This window comes from Ostrinia nubilalis, chromosome 1, assembly GCF_963855985.1.
Source record: "Ostrinia nubilalis chromosome 1, ilOstNubi1.1, whole genome shotgun sequence".
Taxonomy (NCBI): Eukaryota; Metazoa; Arthropoda; class Insecta; order Lepidoptera; family Crambidae; genus Ostrinia; species Ostrinia nubilalis.
In genome coordinates this window covers 12,819,049-12,834,617 of record NC_087088.1, presented here as the reverse complement: position 1 = coordinate 12,834,617, position 15,569 = coordinate 12,819,049, and the positions used below count along the sequence as shown (strand labels likewise).

Genomic DNA, 15,569 nt, shown 5'->3' with positions numbered 1-15,569 from the left:
TGTGAAATGATGAAACATCCATCTACACAAACTACTGACTTACGTAGGTATCGTAATTATCACTAAGTAATTACCGCATGATAATATTGCCGCATGATAAACCTGGGTTTCAACACTCCAAAGATTTCTCGCACACGAATACAAATATCCGTTTTGCAGCAATTAATCAGTTGGAGATACGTTGGTATGTCTTTGAGGTGACTGATATGATTTATTACCAGATACATAATACGAAATGCTGCTGAAATTCATATAGCGGATATATGGGAGCTGTTGCTTAGAAACATCTTCAAGTGTCACATTGCATGGTGTACGATACCTCTTACATAATGTTGTGTAAGCGTTTATTAATTTCTGCTAATCACGGGGACCGTGCTTAACAATATGATCATAATTGTACAGGCTTAGTAAAAGTTAATCTAGCCTTTGTTTCTTTACAACGAAAGAGAAACAATGTTACGAAAATTTTCTTGGCTTTTTCGCCATTTAATCGTGATTATTTTGTGCGCTTCCTCGCTTTGCTGGAAAACAAAAAAGCCTCGCAATCAAATCAAAGACAAAAAAGAAATCGTACAAACTAACGAGATTTCCTTCAACCTCAACATAACACAACGGCGAATTCAATCTTAATGATCAGATAAAGTTCTATAACAGCCTCACTCGGGACGATCGTTGTTAACAGTCAACGCAAATACAATTTGATTTCCCATCCCGAGCTCCAAGCAGCTCAAATCGACTTTTATGCCGTCCACTTAAATGCATCGTTTTGCAGACAAAAGGAAAATATTAAGCGCCTGAATATTTTGAAATTGATTGCGTAAATATGATGAATGAATCCAGCAAGATAAATTGTATTTTGGTCAAATTTTCCGGACGGATTAGCTTTTGCAAAATATTAAATATTTGACTTTTTATTTGTTCATGGTTTGTGACTGTGCGATCATTATAGCAATCTATAAAAATTGTTAAATGTTATTCCAGCAATTCAGTAACTATCGATGAAAAGCCTGGAATACACTAGGATTAAATGACCCCAACTTGAAGCGCAACGCTTAATCTAAATCCTGCAACATTTCTCAGTGTCGCGCTTTTTAATGCATTTAATCAACGTGAGACTCTTACTTGCTTCCCTCCGAGAGCAACGAAATGTGTATCATTTTGTTTCTCGCATACATTTTCGGATGAACATGTTCCAGAACATCTATTAACTCCATTCATCCCCTACTGTACCAGGGCTTTAAGGACATTCAAACTCAACAAAACAAATTGTGTCCGACCGAACGGACGCGGGACGCGGCTTATCCACGGCGAATCATAAAGCCCATGCGAAAATATTGTAAAGTCGAGTTGTCTCATTGAACCGAATGTCCCAGAAAACTGAATGCTTTTTCTGTTTCGCGGTTGACAGCCCGTAATCTTTGAAATACAACTTCCATTTAAGTAATGAGAGGAGTTCAGCCTTTATTTCAGCAACACGAATTGGTTTATTGTTCCAAACAAGCTCCATGTTTTCGTTATTAAGAAGCCAGCTTTTGTTTTGTGGGTTATTAACGTTTTTGTGGATCAATTTCTACGCTAATACAAATCATCAGTTTCGTGTTACAGAATGAATTTTTGTTTAGTAAACTACTAATATGTAAATTAGATTTTAGACCTAAGTAGAGAAACCAAAGAATTTGTAATACTGTTGTAGGTTTTATTCAACTTATTAAATTCCTCTCCACTTTCGTCGTACCCTTTACAAGGGTTCCCCTCGTATCAATAAAATAAAAACTCAATATAACTTGTATGGTTTTGATGAAAGTAACTGAATTCGTGCAAACACAGAAAGAAGACAAAGGGATCAAATGTTTTCAAAACCGGCTTGCTAAGAAGAAGATCTGTATTGTTAATAGTAATAATAGAAATAACATTTTGAAATTTTCCGAAAATCATTTTCCCGATACCTGTACCGAAGTTTGTCATTACTTGTACACAAATGCTAGTATTCTCAATATGTTAAGTGTATTAGAACCAAAGTTAAAACATTTTACACATAACGATTATTGTATTGTGTTCATTGGGGAAAATGATTTTAAAACTACACACGACTATACGAAACTGATAAAAGAAATGAGAGTACACTTATCAAAAGTGCAACATACAAATGTTATCCTTTGTTTGCCAATGTATAAGTTTAAATCTCACGCAAATTTGTATAATATGCGAATTGAAATATTTAATAATATGCTTCATCTCGATAATGAAACGCACCAATATGCGTATCTTTTAGACAGTAATAGACATTTGAAATATTCGTATGAGACATTCAAGTATAATGGTTTGGTGAACAACGCAGGAATGAATATTGTATTTAATGACTTATGTAAACTAATAGATGATATTGATTTTGACATTGAACTCAACTACCCAATAGATGACCCTAATTTAGAAATAAATGACTCACCAAACTTTTTTCGCTAATAATTCTAATTATGATGATAATTACACTAAAACGAAATGCAATAACTTCAACATTCTGCACCAGAATGTGGCCGGTTTTCTGAATAAGCGTGATCTGTTGGCAATATGGCTTGATAACTTTAGTAATGATAATGTATTTTTTGATGTCATTTGTTTAAGCGAAACCTTTATAAAAAGGGGGGAAGAAAAAAACGCTTACCTCAAAGGTTATTGTCTTGCTAGTTATTATTCGAGGCAAAAACAAAGACGAGGAGGAGTTGGCATATTTCTAAAAGTAGGTATACCGTATAAAGAAATAACCTTACCCAACAACCTAACAGCTGAATTTGAGTTTGAATGTTGTGGTATCGAATTACCAAAATTGAACTGCATTATAATTTGCTTATATCGAATACCCAACAGTAACCTACATCTGTTCTTTGACAAACTAAAAATACTCTTACACAAACTGTATAATAAGAAAAACATGGCAGATAAAAAAGTTATTATATTAGGGGATTTTAATATTGATGTCCTACAGAATAGTAATCACGCTACTGAACTGATACGTACACTTGAGGCTTACAATCTTAAATTGCACATTGATAAACCAACAAGAATAAAAAACTGTATAGACAACATTGCAAGTAATATACCAGATGCTAAAGGAGATGTTCACGACCTGGGTATCTCGGACCATACAGCTCAATCTTTAACTTTTACAGTAGAAAAAAAAGTAATCCAAGTCACAACTTATACTAGAACCAAGAGAGATTTTAGTGCGGAAAATCGAACGAAATTTAAAGAATGTTTATCATCTCTATCGTGGCACTCAGTGTATAATGCGGCCAATATAAATACAGCTTATGATGAATTTTTAGAGATAATTTCGTTGTTCTTTGAACTATGTTTTCCTAAAATAGAAATTAAAATAAAATTAAGGAAAAATCGAGCCGTCTGGATTACAAAGGGTTTAAAAATATCTTGCAGAACAAACAGACGCCTTCGCTATAACTATTACCATAAAAAAACTGTTGACTATAAAAATAAATTTATACAATACAATAAAACGTTAAAAAGGTGTATTAATTACTCTATACAATCACAAAATAAAGAACATCTTAAAAAATCTAAAAATAAGTGCAAAGCTGCTTGGAATATAATTAAACATGACGAAAACTACTTAAATTATAATATTGACGAAATAAAAAATATGGATAAACTAATTAATGACCCTGAAGAAATTGCAATTTTATTTAATGACACTTTTATTGACATGAATAATAAATCGAAATCTAATTCCTTTAATTTTTGTGACAGTTGTAAGATCTCAGATTCTATTCATAGCTGCATATTCCTTAATCCTTGTTGTGAAAGTGAAGTATTTAATTTAACAAAATCTTTGAATAATACAGCATCTGTAGATGTTGATGAGATTACGACGGAATTGGTTAAATCGTGTATAACCGAACTTACTCCAATATTAACCCATTTAATAAATATGTCATTCGAAGAAGGAACATTTCCAAACGCCTTAAAATTATCGGTTGTCAAACCTATACACAAAAAAGGAGACAAGGCAGAAGTAGGTAATTACCGTCCTATAACTTTGATCCCGATATTTAGTAAAATATTTGAGAAAGCTATGTATAAAAGACTTTCACTGTTTTTACAAAAGCACCACGTCATAAAAGATAATCAAAATGGTTTTCAAAAAGGTAAATCAACAACCTTAGCTGCATTTAATTTGATCAAAACTATTACGGAAACAATTGATAAAGGAGATCATGTAGCGGTGGTACTGTTTGATATGACCAAAGCCTTTGATTATGTCTGCCATGAGAGACTTCTGCGGAAATGCGAGTCTTATGGCCTGAGAGGTCGTGCTCTGCAATGGCTAAGTAGTTACCTAGATGACCGACGACAGTATGTCGAAATATCCAAAGTCGATCAAAAATCTAAAAAACTAAAATACTTTAGATCATGTCCAAAGATAAATTCATACGGTGTACCTCAAGGAAGCATTTTAGGGCCACTTCTGTTTCTAATTTACATTAATGACCTGCCTAATGTAACTGAATTTCAAACAATATTATTTGCTGATGACATTTCGATTGTTATCACTTGCAATGACATTATTAATTATGAATTTGACATTAACAATACGGTAGACAAAGTTGCAAAATGGCTCAGTTGTAATAACCTCTTTATTAATGTATCCAAGACTAAATTTATGCAATTCCATAACACGAAAAAAGTGCCTCCAAATATAAATCTATTCTGTGGAGGAGAAAGAGTTGAGAGGTCCTCATGCGCTTTGTTTTTAGGACTAACCTTAGATTCTAATTGCTCATGGAAATTGCAGGTAGAACAGTTGTGTACTAAAATAAATCGTTTTGTCTATGTTTTATATAGAATCAGAAAAACGAATAATCTAAAACTTTCCCTTCTTGCCTATCATGGATACGTTGCGTCGGTGCTACGTTATGGTATAGTAGTCTGGGGAAATTCAAGTGAAATCGAATCCTTGTTCATTATCCAAAAAAAATGCATTCGTGCAATGTGCAATTTAGACTCGTTGGACTCGTGTAAGCCCTGGTTCAGAAAGCTGAACCTATTAACTCTGCCATGCCTATACATTTATGAATTGGGATTATTTGTAAAAAAACATTCCTATTTTTTCACGACATATAGTCATAATAACCTATATAGTAGAAGACATCCTAACAGGCTTAAATTTCCGGCTATAAAGTCTACCCTTTACAGTAAAAACTGTTTTATAATGGCCATTAAAGTTTTTAATAAAATTCCAGACTCTATCACTGACTTGCATGTAAACCAATTTAAAAAATGTCTTTATGAATGGTTAGTTGATAAATGTTTTTATACTGTCAAAGAATTTCTGAGTGATTGATTTGTGTACCTATAATGACTTCAATTTTTTAATTAATTTATTATTGTTATTAATATGTAGATTCTAATTTTGTAAAATTTGCATGCCTACCCTGGACAAAACATGTTGGACTTGACATTTTCTATCGACCATTTTGTTACCATGTTTCTGAGCAAATAAATGATTTATTATTATTATTATTAAAGAAAGTAAGTGAAAAATGTATATTTATTTATTTATTTTATATGAAATATTAAATAACATTCTTGAAAAAGCTCTACAAAATAACATTGTTTAAGTAATTGTAGCGACTGTGTGTTACTGTGCATAATGCAATGCAAGCCAGCACAAAATAAGCTGCAGCAAACTGCAGCGCTGATTTCCAGCTGGAGTTCCAGATGGCCCCAATCTCCTTTCATATTTTAATATTGTTAGTTTATTAAACTAGAAGAAATGACCAAGTGTGCGTCGGGTCTTGCGCTTTGTGTACTTAGGTTTAATATTAAGCAATTATTATGAATACTGAAAATAAAATAGACCTAGGAAACATAATTTATTTTTGTGAATACAAGTTTTCCGAAATTAAAGGTATACAGGGTGTCCCAAAAACAATGGATAACCCTGTAACCATCAATAGGCCTCGCCATGATCTCCCTAACGTCCATTTTTGACCCCAGTAAAAATATCACCGTTTTCAAGATTTTTAAGTTTTTGTGCATTTTTAGAAAATTGCCACCTGCGATTACTTTTTCTCATGCCATTTCTACAAATGAGGATACTTTTCAATCTAGTTTTTTTCCTTATCACAAGGGATAGTTGGGCTATCAAAAGAAAAGATCAAAGTTCAACAAACTAGTTTGAAAGTATGAAAATTTTAAGAAATTGCAGAAGAGAAGGAAAAATTAATTCATTGTCTTGCACTTTTGATCAGCCATCGTGTAAAAAAAATGTAGGAAGACCATCGTGCCCATTACCTTAAAAACTTCTTTGGTTAATTGAGATTCTAAAAAGGTATCACAAGCCTATGTATTCTGTATTATTTTTATCTTATGGCTACTTGAATAGCAACTAGTATGAAAACTGCAAAATGAGTTTTTCTCGTAATAGTTAAACTAGGACTGCATAGTGGCATTTAATACAAATGGATAATTTTTAGCGTAGGAATTTAAATAAAGCAACATTTTATCATCATCGTCATCATCATTTCAGCCATAGGACGTCCACTGCTGAACATAGGCCTGTACCCTAATGATTTTTATAATGACCGCTTGGTAGCGGCCTGCATACAGCACCTTCCTGCTTATCTTTATGAGGTCGTCGGTCCACTTTGTAGGTGGACGTCCTACGATGCGCTCTCCGGTACGCAGCCTCCACTTGAACCCTGCTGCCTCAGTTCTGCGAACTACTGTGCCTTGCCCTTTTCCACTTCAGCTTGCTGATCCGTCGGGCTATGTCAGCGACTTTAGTTCGTTTACAGGTCTCCTAATTTCTGATACGGTTTCGTAAAGAAACCCGAGCATAGCCCCTTCCATAGCACGCTGTGCAAAAAATCCACGTTTCCGAGCCGTGTATCATCACGGGTATCTGTCTATAGGCACATTTATAAGGTGTAAAACAAAAATTAAGTAATCACAAAAACGCAGAACGGCCGGCCAATGGGGCAACAGGGTTCAAGTGGAGGCTACGTACCGGAAAGCGCATCGTATGACGTCCACCTACAAAGTGGACCGACGACCTCATAAAGATAAGCAGGTGCTGGATGCAGCCCGCTACCGACAGGCCTATGTTCAGCAGTGGACGTCCTATGGCTGAAATGATGATGATGATGATGATGATAAAATGTTGCCTTAATAAAATTCCTACGCTAAAAATTATCCATTTGTATTTAATGCCACTATGCAGTCCTAGTTTAACGATTACGAGAAAAACTCATTTTTGCAGTTTTCATACTAGTTGCTATTCAAGTAGCCATAAGATAAAAATAATACAGAATACATAAGCTTGTGATACCTTTTCAGAATCTCAATTAACCAAAGAAGTTTTTAAGGTAATGGGCACGATGGTCTTCCTACATTTTTTTTACACGATGGCTGATCAAAAGTGCAAGACAATGAATTAATTTTTCCTTCTCTTCTGCAATTTCTTAAAATTTTCATACTTTCAAACTAGTTTGTTGAACTTTGATCTTTTCTTTTGATAGCCCAACTATCCCTTGTGATAAGGAAAAAAACTAGATTGAAAAGTATCCTCATTTGTAGAAATGGCATGAGAAAAAGTAATCGCAGGTGGCAATTTTCTAAAAATGCACAAAAACTTAAAAATCTTGAAAACGGTGATATTTTTACTGGGGTCAAAAATGGACGTTAGGGAGATCATGGCGAGGCCTATTGATGGTTACAGGGTTATCCATTGTTTTTGGGACACCCTGTATAAAGTTACTAAGTTTATTATACATCCTGCCTGTCGTATCGTATTAAAGTTAACTCCCACGCGCGCTAATAGCATGAACGCTACCTACATGATTTTTGTTCATCGCTAATAAGTTTTACATGATAAAATCCTAGAGCCGGTAAAATATTACTAATTTCTAGATTATTCGCTTCTTACCGTAGGACAGAAGACCATTTAATAATACACACTGCTAAATTGATAACATCATTATTACCTAATTTTTATCCTATTCCTTAGTAACACATCTACGTAAGCGCGTTGTTGCTATCATTACATCAACCGCGCTCAGGCCATTTCCATCTTGACCTCAAAAATATCTCCACAGGCAAGGTTTCGGGTAGGGTAATGTTGAGGGCGAATGGAAACAAAGAATAACACTATGTCTGTGCCAATATAGAAACTGTCAGATGCATTGATAAAGATCGAGTTATAGAGAGATGAGCTGTCTGCTTTACTCATATCAGTAAATACAAAGACAACTCGGTAACAATGTTGTTCGGTTTTAGTTGTTATAAAAATTTCCATTTTCTCTCGACACTGACTATTCAAGCGTGTAGCTGTGTGTGTGTGGCTAAGCCTTCTGACGTGGCGGCTCAGCCCCGTTTATTCGACCCGTGTTTGACGAAGGAAATCTGTCGTTTCTATCTCCCTCTATGTTTTCTTTTATGACAAACAATATTTATCTACTCTCAGCTTACAAGAATATGGTTTAGTGGTAATATTTATTTCGAATTAGCTAGAATATCTTATTGTTAGGATCATAAACTTAGAAATGGATTATGTGATTCTTCTATTATAAGTTTTCTCAGTTTTATTACACAAAAATAACACAAAAATTATGTAAGTTTACCTACAGATCTTCAATGCTGAGCTCAATAAGGGTAACAAAAACAGCTTACCAGGTCACTTTTTGCCTTTGAATGCCTTTAATTAAAATACTTTTGGAAAGGGGTGTAGTGACGTTGCAGGTTAAGGCGACTTTTCGCGAGAAAATATCCTGAATCTTTTGGTTAGTGAGGGCGAGGGACTTTAAGTATTAGATATCCCGTTCCTATTCTTGAAACTCCTGTATAACCAAGATCTACAGTTCGGTCCCTAATAAAACCCATTATGTAAAGGTTAAGTTATCGTGTGGGTCAGTTACTGTCTTTTAGAACCCGCAAAGAATTTAATTAGAAGAATATAGGAGGGTTGAGATAAATATAGTAAAGTAATAGTACCTAATTCCTATAGTTACAAAGCAGGAGACAGATGATTCATTGTGTTAATAATCCACTAAATACTGATATTAGAAAATAACACTAAATTGGCAAGCATGACCCTTCGCTCTGTCGCCAAGAAGTGCCAAGGGATAGATCTGATAGATGTCTATTGTCTACATTAAAGTTACCTGAAACCCATCATATGTCCACGAAGCCCACTTCATGGTGCACAGCTGCACATCAAAAGGGAACTGCTCCACGTTGATATCGCAGACCGACACGTAGATGCCGTGGCTAAGCCACGTCACCTCACCTGTGTGTCGCACAATCACGTTCGTGTTGATCACAGCCGAACGGTAGTTCGGATCGGCACTGTAACAAAGGGAACAATATTAAATGAATAATATAATATCACTTAGGACACGTCCATGCATTTTCTGTCACCAAGCCGCCAGGCTTACATTTCGAGAGCCAAAAAAATGTAAGTGATATGAACACGATCGATTATAACTTCATGGACTCAAGAAACGTTTATAAGGTATATTCATATCTATTCACAATCTATTATCCGTATACTATAACCATCCACTTTTAGATAATCTGCTTAATCTGACTGGAACTAGCAATTCCAATACGTTTTCCGAAAGTACAGACCATCAGCGCCATAACGATTTCAATATCGGCTCTATCGTTTCTCACTCATCATGCTAGTGATGTCCAAGTGTGAGAGATACAAGGTGAGTCAAAATTGATTTTCAAGATAAGACCTTTGATTCTCTACTAGACAGTTTCTTTAGAATTTAGCTAATAATAGCTTGTAAGCAGTGTCTTGAGGGCCGTCAACGCAAACCATTTTCGGGTATCTTTTAGCTCTATAGTGATTTGACTGGGGTTGGTTATCAAACCGAATAATCTTTTTGTACGCCGAGTCTGGCACATCTGAATAGTATTAAAGCTAGACTGAGCCTCAAAGCACTTTTATTAGCGGCTGCACACACAATGTGTATTGAAGTGTTTGCAAGGAGAGCCTGCGAACGTATCTATCAATCAATCGCCTCAGCACCGATGGTCGCGGTCAAACTTGGATGGATGAATGGATAGTGCTACCGGGATCGAACCCCGCATGCACATACTGAATTATTCAAACTCTGAGACAGAATAAACAAGCTCTTCATTTCTCGCCAAACTTCCCGTACGATCTGGACACGTTTCAAATATTTAGTCGTGATAGCATCATAACCACGCTCCATATGACTAAATTCTACTTACTTCACTTTGCATAATTTTAGAGCAGGTTAAATATTTTGAACGGTGTAGCAATTTGCTTATTGGTCGTGTTACTAGCTCAGATAAACTGCAAAGATAATACATAGAGCCAAATGAAGAGTCAATTAAGTTTTAGTATTCTTGCATATTTTCGATAACTTTTCTTTGAGTTAGGTACTTATTTGTATGTAATGTAATTTAGCAATCGTTTTTAGTCTTCATTTACGTAAGACCAGTGTTAAAAATTTCAGGTTATCATTAAATAAAACAAAATATCCCTTACATTTTTTAAGGAATGGATATGGATCCTACAACATTTTTCAAATTGCCCATAATATCAAAAGTAAATTTTTGTCCAAACTACCTTTCCAGTCGTTACTTTCATGTCCACCGCTTTATGGTAGTCTTGGGCGCATCGTTTTAATTTTACTAACTGCGCTGCCCATTTTTGCTGACACCTTATACATAAACTTCGTGATTTTAGAGCAGAAATATCGTAAAAATCTGAAAATTAAAAAGGATATTTGCCAATACAGAATTTTAGAAGCAGTACGTAGTTTAAATTTTATAACAAAAAGTTAGCATGACCAGTAAATTAATAGCTAAGCTAAATAGGGACTGGATTACTTTAAAACTTTTATGTGTTTTTTTTTCTTATAATAATAAGAATTTTCTTTGAAACTCAACTTCACGATTTTAACTGTTACTTGAATTTTTTTCTTACTTAATTAATATCGGTTAACGAAGAATTAATGTTTATTCAGTAAGAGCCGTTTGTGTTGGGCAGATCTGAATTTATGGAAATGTTCAAGGAAAACCCCCAGGGCGGGCGAGGGCTACTAAGCAATTCTGTTTTACTTTTGATGTCCTGATATTATTTTCTTTTGTTCATTTAGCAACGATCAAATCAAATATTCAAAGTATCCACCTGGTGTTTAAAAATAACGAATTTTAAAAAAGATAAGGCCACTCTCAAATTTTCGTCCCTCAAGACTGTCCTTTCAAAGCGATTACTACATAATTGGTTTTTCTATTAGCTACTATTAGAATTTTGGACCTCTTTTAAGATAGGTGATAGTTTATTTATAAATTCGAAAATTTATAGGTACTGTAAAACAATTCAATAAGCACAAACTGATACAAAATAAAAAACCTAGTCATGCATAGTGTTATGTTCTGATCTGATGCTATCTTTATGCCATAAGCCCGACCCTTTCGTTCATTAGTTCATTTATGTCTGCCACGTGCTGCGGACCTAATATTTTATACATTAGCTTGTATGTCGGACGCTGTGGGCAGCATGGACGCTATATCAAATAAAAAGTATGGAGAATTTCGTGGTCTAATGTAGGTACAGTTGACTCAAGCTAAATATTCTGACATCTAATGGAGTTTTACAAGTGCTAGTTTGATCTGTCATCGACTAGTATATTTTAACAAACATTTGATAAAAACTCACTTGTTATAAAGTATGATGTCGGGCTTCCACACGCGCTCGTATGGTATTCTAATGACGTCGATGCCGTCGAACTCACTCGTGTTCCACCGCAGATGGTGGTCGATCCAGACTTGTGTGATCCAGCAGTTGGTGGTCAACAGCTGGTCTTTCTCCTCCTGCACAAACGAGATAGATGATCATGATTAGTGAATTGGGAGTAACACTACTACACGTGTTGTGTGGAAACGTATTTACCAGAACCTTCTCATCTTAAAAGTATGTACGTTAAACTTTGTCCAAAATACAGAGTGTTTGGTGAAAGGTTAGACAAACTTCGTGGATATATACAGTCGTGGTCAACTAATTAGGGACGCTATATGACTAAAACACAAGATCGTCTCTCCAGTCCGAAAAAAAATCTTCACGAGGCTTTGTAGCTTGTGCCTATTAGTAACAAGTAATTTGGCTAGTATTCTAAATATTTAAAGGCCAGAGAAGAAACTAGCTAATTGCGATCAATATTTTTAAAATAAATAAATCATTGCCACCTACACATTTATTGACCTAGGGATGGACAACTAATTAGGGACACGTAACACTTTCACTGTAAATGTAAATAAATTGGTAATTATTTAAGTGTTTATTACATAAAATGTTTTCATTAATAAAAATAGAATACAAAACAAAATCATTAAACGTATTTTTAATAACCAGTATGGTTGCCTTTGTTGGTTATAACCATTTGACATCGGCGCGGCATCGATGCAATGAAATCATTACAGGTTTGTAAAGAAATATTATTCCGAAAACCTTCAAATGCCTCGAAAAGCTGATTTTTAGTGCCAGTACGTTGAGCTGCAACTTTTTTCTTCGCTTTATACCATAAGCTCTATCGGGCTTAAGTCTGGGTTGTTTTCGGGCCAATCTAGTACCGTCACTGACTGTTGCGCTAAGAACGATTAAACAGAGTACGCGGTATGTTTTGGGTCGTTATCGTGTTGAAATATTCATGACACTGGTAAGACTTCTTCAGCATACAATAGCATCGTTTTTGCCAATATTCCTTTGTATTGGAATTGATCAAGTTTACCTTCAGTTCCTTTTATAGGTCCTACTCCATATTCAGAAAAACAGCCCCAGATTTGAAGATTGCCGCCTCCATGTTTCACCTGCTTCTTCGTTTACTTTGGTTTCATTTCGGACTTTATAGGTCATGGCATGTATTGTCTGCCATCGGATGAATTAAGATTTATCTTGGTCTCGTCAGAAAACAGCACATTTCTCTATTGAGCAAAAGCCTAATGTCCATACTTTCTTACAAACGCCAATCTTGTTTCTTTGTGTTCCATCTTCAGTAGTGGAACTTTTCGAGCAACTCTTCCTACAAGCTTTGCCTCCACCAGTCGCCTTCTGACGGTCCTCGCTCATACTCCAGCAGTCAGTTCTGGTCCAAAAACCTCGCTCTTGATCAGAATGGAACCCTTAAAGGGGTCTCTCTTCGCGAGAGTGACCATTCTGCGATCGTCTTGTGGGGTTGTTTTTATTGGCCTCTTCCTTCTAGGCACACTTTCTGTGGTTTCATGATTTTGAAATAAGCCACTGCATTGTAGATCATGTTTTTGCAACATTTCAGATGATCTGCAATTTACCGGTATGGCCATCCACTCTGATAAAGATTGATTATAACTTAGCGCATTGTTGTTTTTCTTTCGACCCATTACCTTTAATTATTTGATGCGTTTTTAACTCGCACGATAATAATGTCGCTTTTAAAATGGTCGCCGAAATTATACATGAACAGAATAAAAGTTGTTACTTTTTATTTTTTTAATTTTGAGGGAAAACCTTAAGCGTCCCTAATTAGGTGGCCAGGCCATCCGTACCATAATTATCAATTCATGTGTTTTGCTTAAGAATTTTTATTAGATTAGTAAGTTTTTTTTTTGTTATTGTATTCTATTAACTAGAGTACTTGATAGTCAATATGTTTACAAAGTAACAGTCAGTAATCTCGAATGAAGATCTCAATAATAGGATATGAACACTTAATATTGCTTAGTATTCAATCTGTCCCTAATTAGTTGACCACGACTGTAGGTAAGATCATTTTAAGAAAACAAGTTCGGCCATTTGACCCTAAGTGAGCTACTTTTATTTTAATTGTAATTTTTGTATTATTACTCCATTTTCTACCATAAACTTTGAATTTTTGACAAATTTCAATATCTAATTACTACGTGTGATATATCATTGGAAAGAAGAGAAGCTAGAGATGTTTTTAAGACCATTGGCAATCCATTATCACCATTCATTTCTTTTTAAATCGAATTCCAAGTTGATTTTATTAACGTGGTTTGTACTTTTGTTAAACTTTAGCGGCTCGTAACTAGCTATCTAATCATTATCTGGATTTGAAATTTATTTTATTTGACTAAAAACATATTCGATATTAAAATCAAATAAAAAAATCGGTTGAAATCACGCGAGAAAAAAAATTGAACAAGATTTTAGGTCAAATTTCGGAAAAAAAAATAAAAACAAAATATCAATTTAAAAAAAGTAGCTCACTTTATTAGAGTAAAATGGGCGAATGACCTTACCTATACACCCACGAAGTTTGTCTAACCTTCCGCCAAACACCCTGTATGTAGAAACTAGGGCGCTCAGCATACATTTAACTTAACATTTAATTCTGTATGAAACAAAGTGTCACGCATGTTTTTCACCGGTTCTACTTATCTATAACGATCTTCCCGTCTTGTAATGTATTGCTCATTGATTTAAAACACTTCAAGCAATCGGCCGCAGTTACATTATCCCTTTTTGACGCAAAAAGGCCAAAAGCATGTAGTAGAAGTTTCAGAAAAATGACTATTTCAGTCAGTTTCATTGCGGACATAAACTATCCGCAAAGAGGATTTAGAAATAATGTTATAATTTTGAAAATGTAACGTAAAATATCGAAGGGCGAGTACCTTTCCCGAGCATTCATCACTTAGATAAGACTGAATGGTGCCATTAATAGGTGTGTCAAGGGTCACAAGAGACCCATTGAGTTGAGAGGAAATCTTTTCGGAGTCTAAAGTATTTGTACTTTTTTATGCATTGACTTTATTACTTACATGTGTATTACCTTTATTTATTAGATTATCTCGAAAAAACCATAATATATTTAATATTATTGCTTACATAACACTGATATAGATGATATAAATAAATAAATCACTAGCAAATCAAACCAGCTTCGCACATATCCAACTTTAAAAACAATGTAAATAAAAACTTAAAAACAATTTTTGATCGATTTACAGAAACCGCGTTGATCGAAATCAACGCATTTTTAGGAATCTATTAAAACAAAAGAAAAGGGTCAATTTCCCAAACACATTTTTTGAGCGGCGTAGCTGAAAATCATATGTTTTTTATGACATAGAACTTTGATTTTTTTTTACACGAAAATATACAGAGGTTCCATTTTGAGGACAACATTATTAATGAGTATTTTCTTTTACAAATTCGACAAAAAATAATTGAACTAAGCGTTTCTAATTTTGGTGCAGTGTCCACATCCTTAATTTCTTACAATATGTATTTTTTTAGCTGAAGATCAAAACAGAACTTAGGGAAAAAGTATATTTTTGGATTATACAATCTATCTATTATCTAAGATTACCAAATTAAGCAAGTTTCCCAAATAACTGTGATTAAGTCACGTCCTTAAGTTTTGTCCGCGAAAAATTTATGATTTTGGTGTCAATAATGAAATAGCTCGTCAGTTTCTTTAAAGATCAAACAGGATTTAAACACTCCCATCATTCGTTAGGTTTAGTACCGCCCCCGCGAGCAGTGACGGCAGACGGGTGCAAGACCTCTGCGT

General features: G+C 34.7%; 1 protein-coding gene across 1 annotated transcript in view; it reads right to left on the bottom strand.

Moving 5' to 3' along the window:
- Positions 1-15,569, bottom strand: part of LOC135072794 (neuronal acetylcholine receptor subunit alpha-10-like) — a 57,569-nt gene that overhangs the window by 21,752 nt on the left and 20,248 nt on the right. Inside the window, exons 3-4 of the mRNA XM_063966834.1 lie at positions 11,714-11,868; positions 9,177-9,360 (exon numbers count right to left, since the gene is read on the bottom strand). Coding sequence (XP_063822904.1) covers positions 9,177-9,360; positions 11,714-11,868 — 339 coding nt within the window. The remainder of the gene's footprint in view (positions 1-9,176; positions 9,361-11,713; positions 11,869-15,569) is intronic.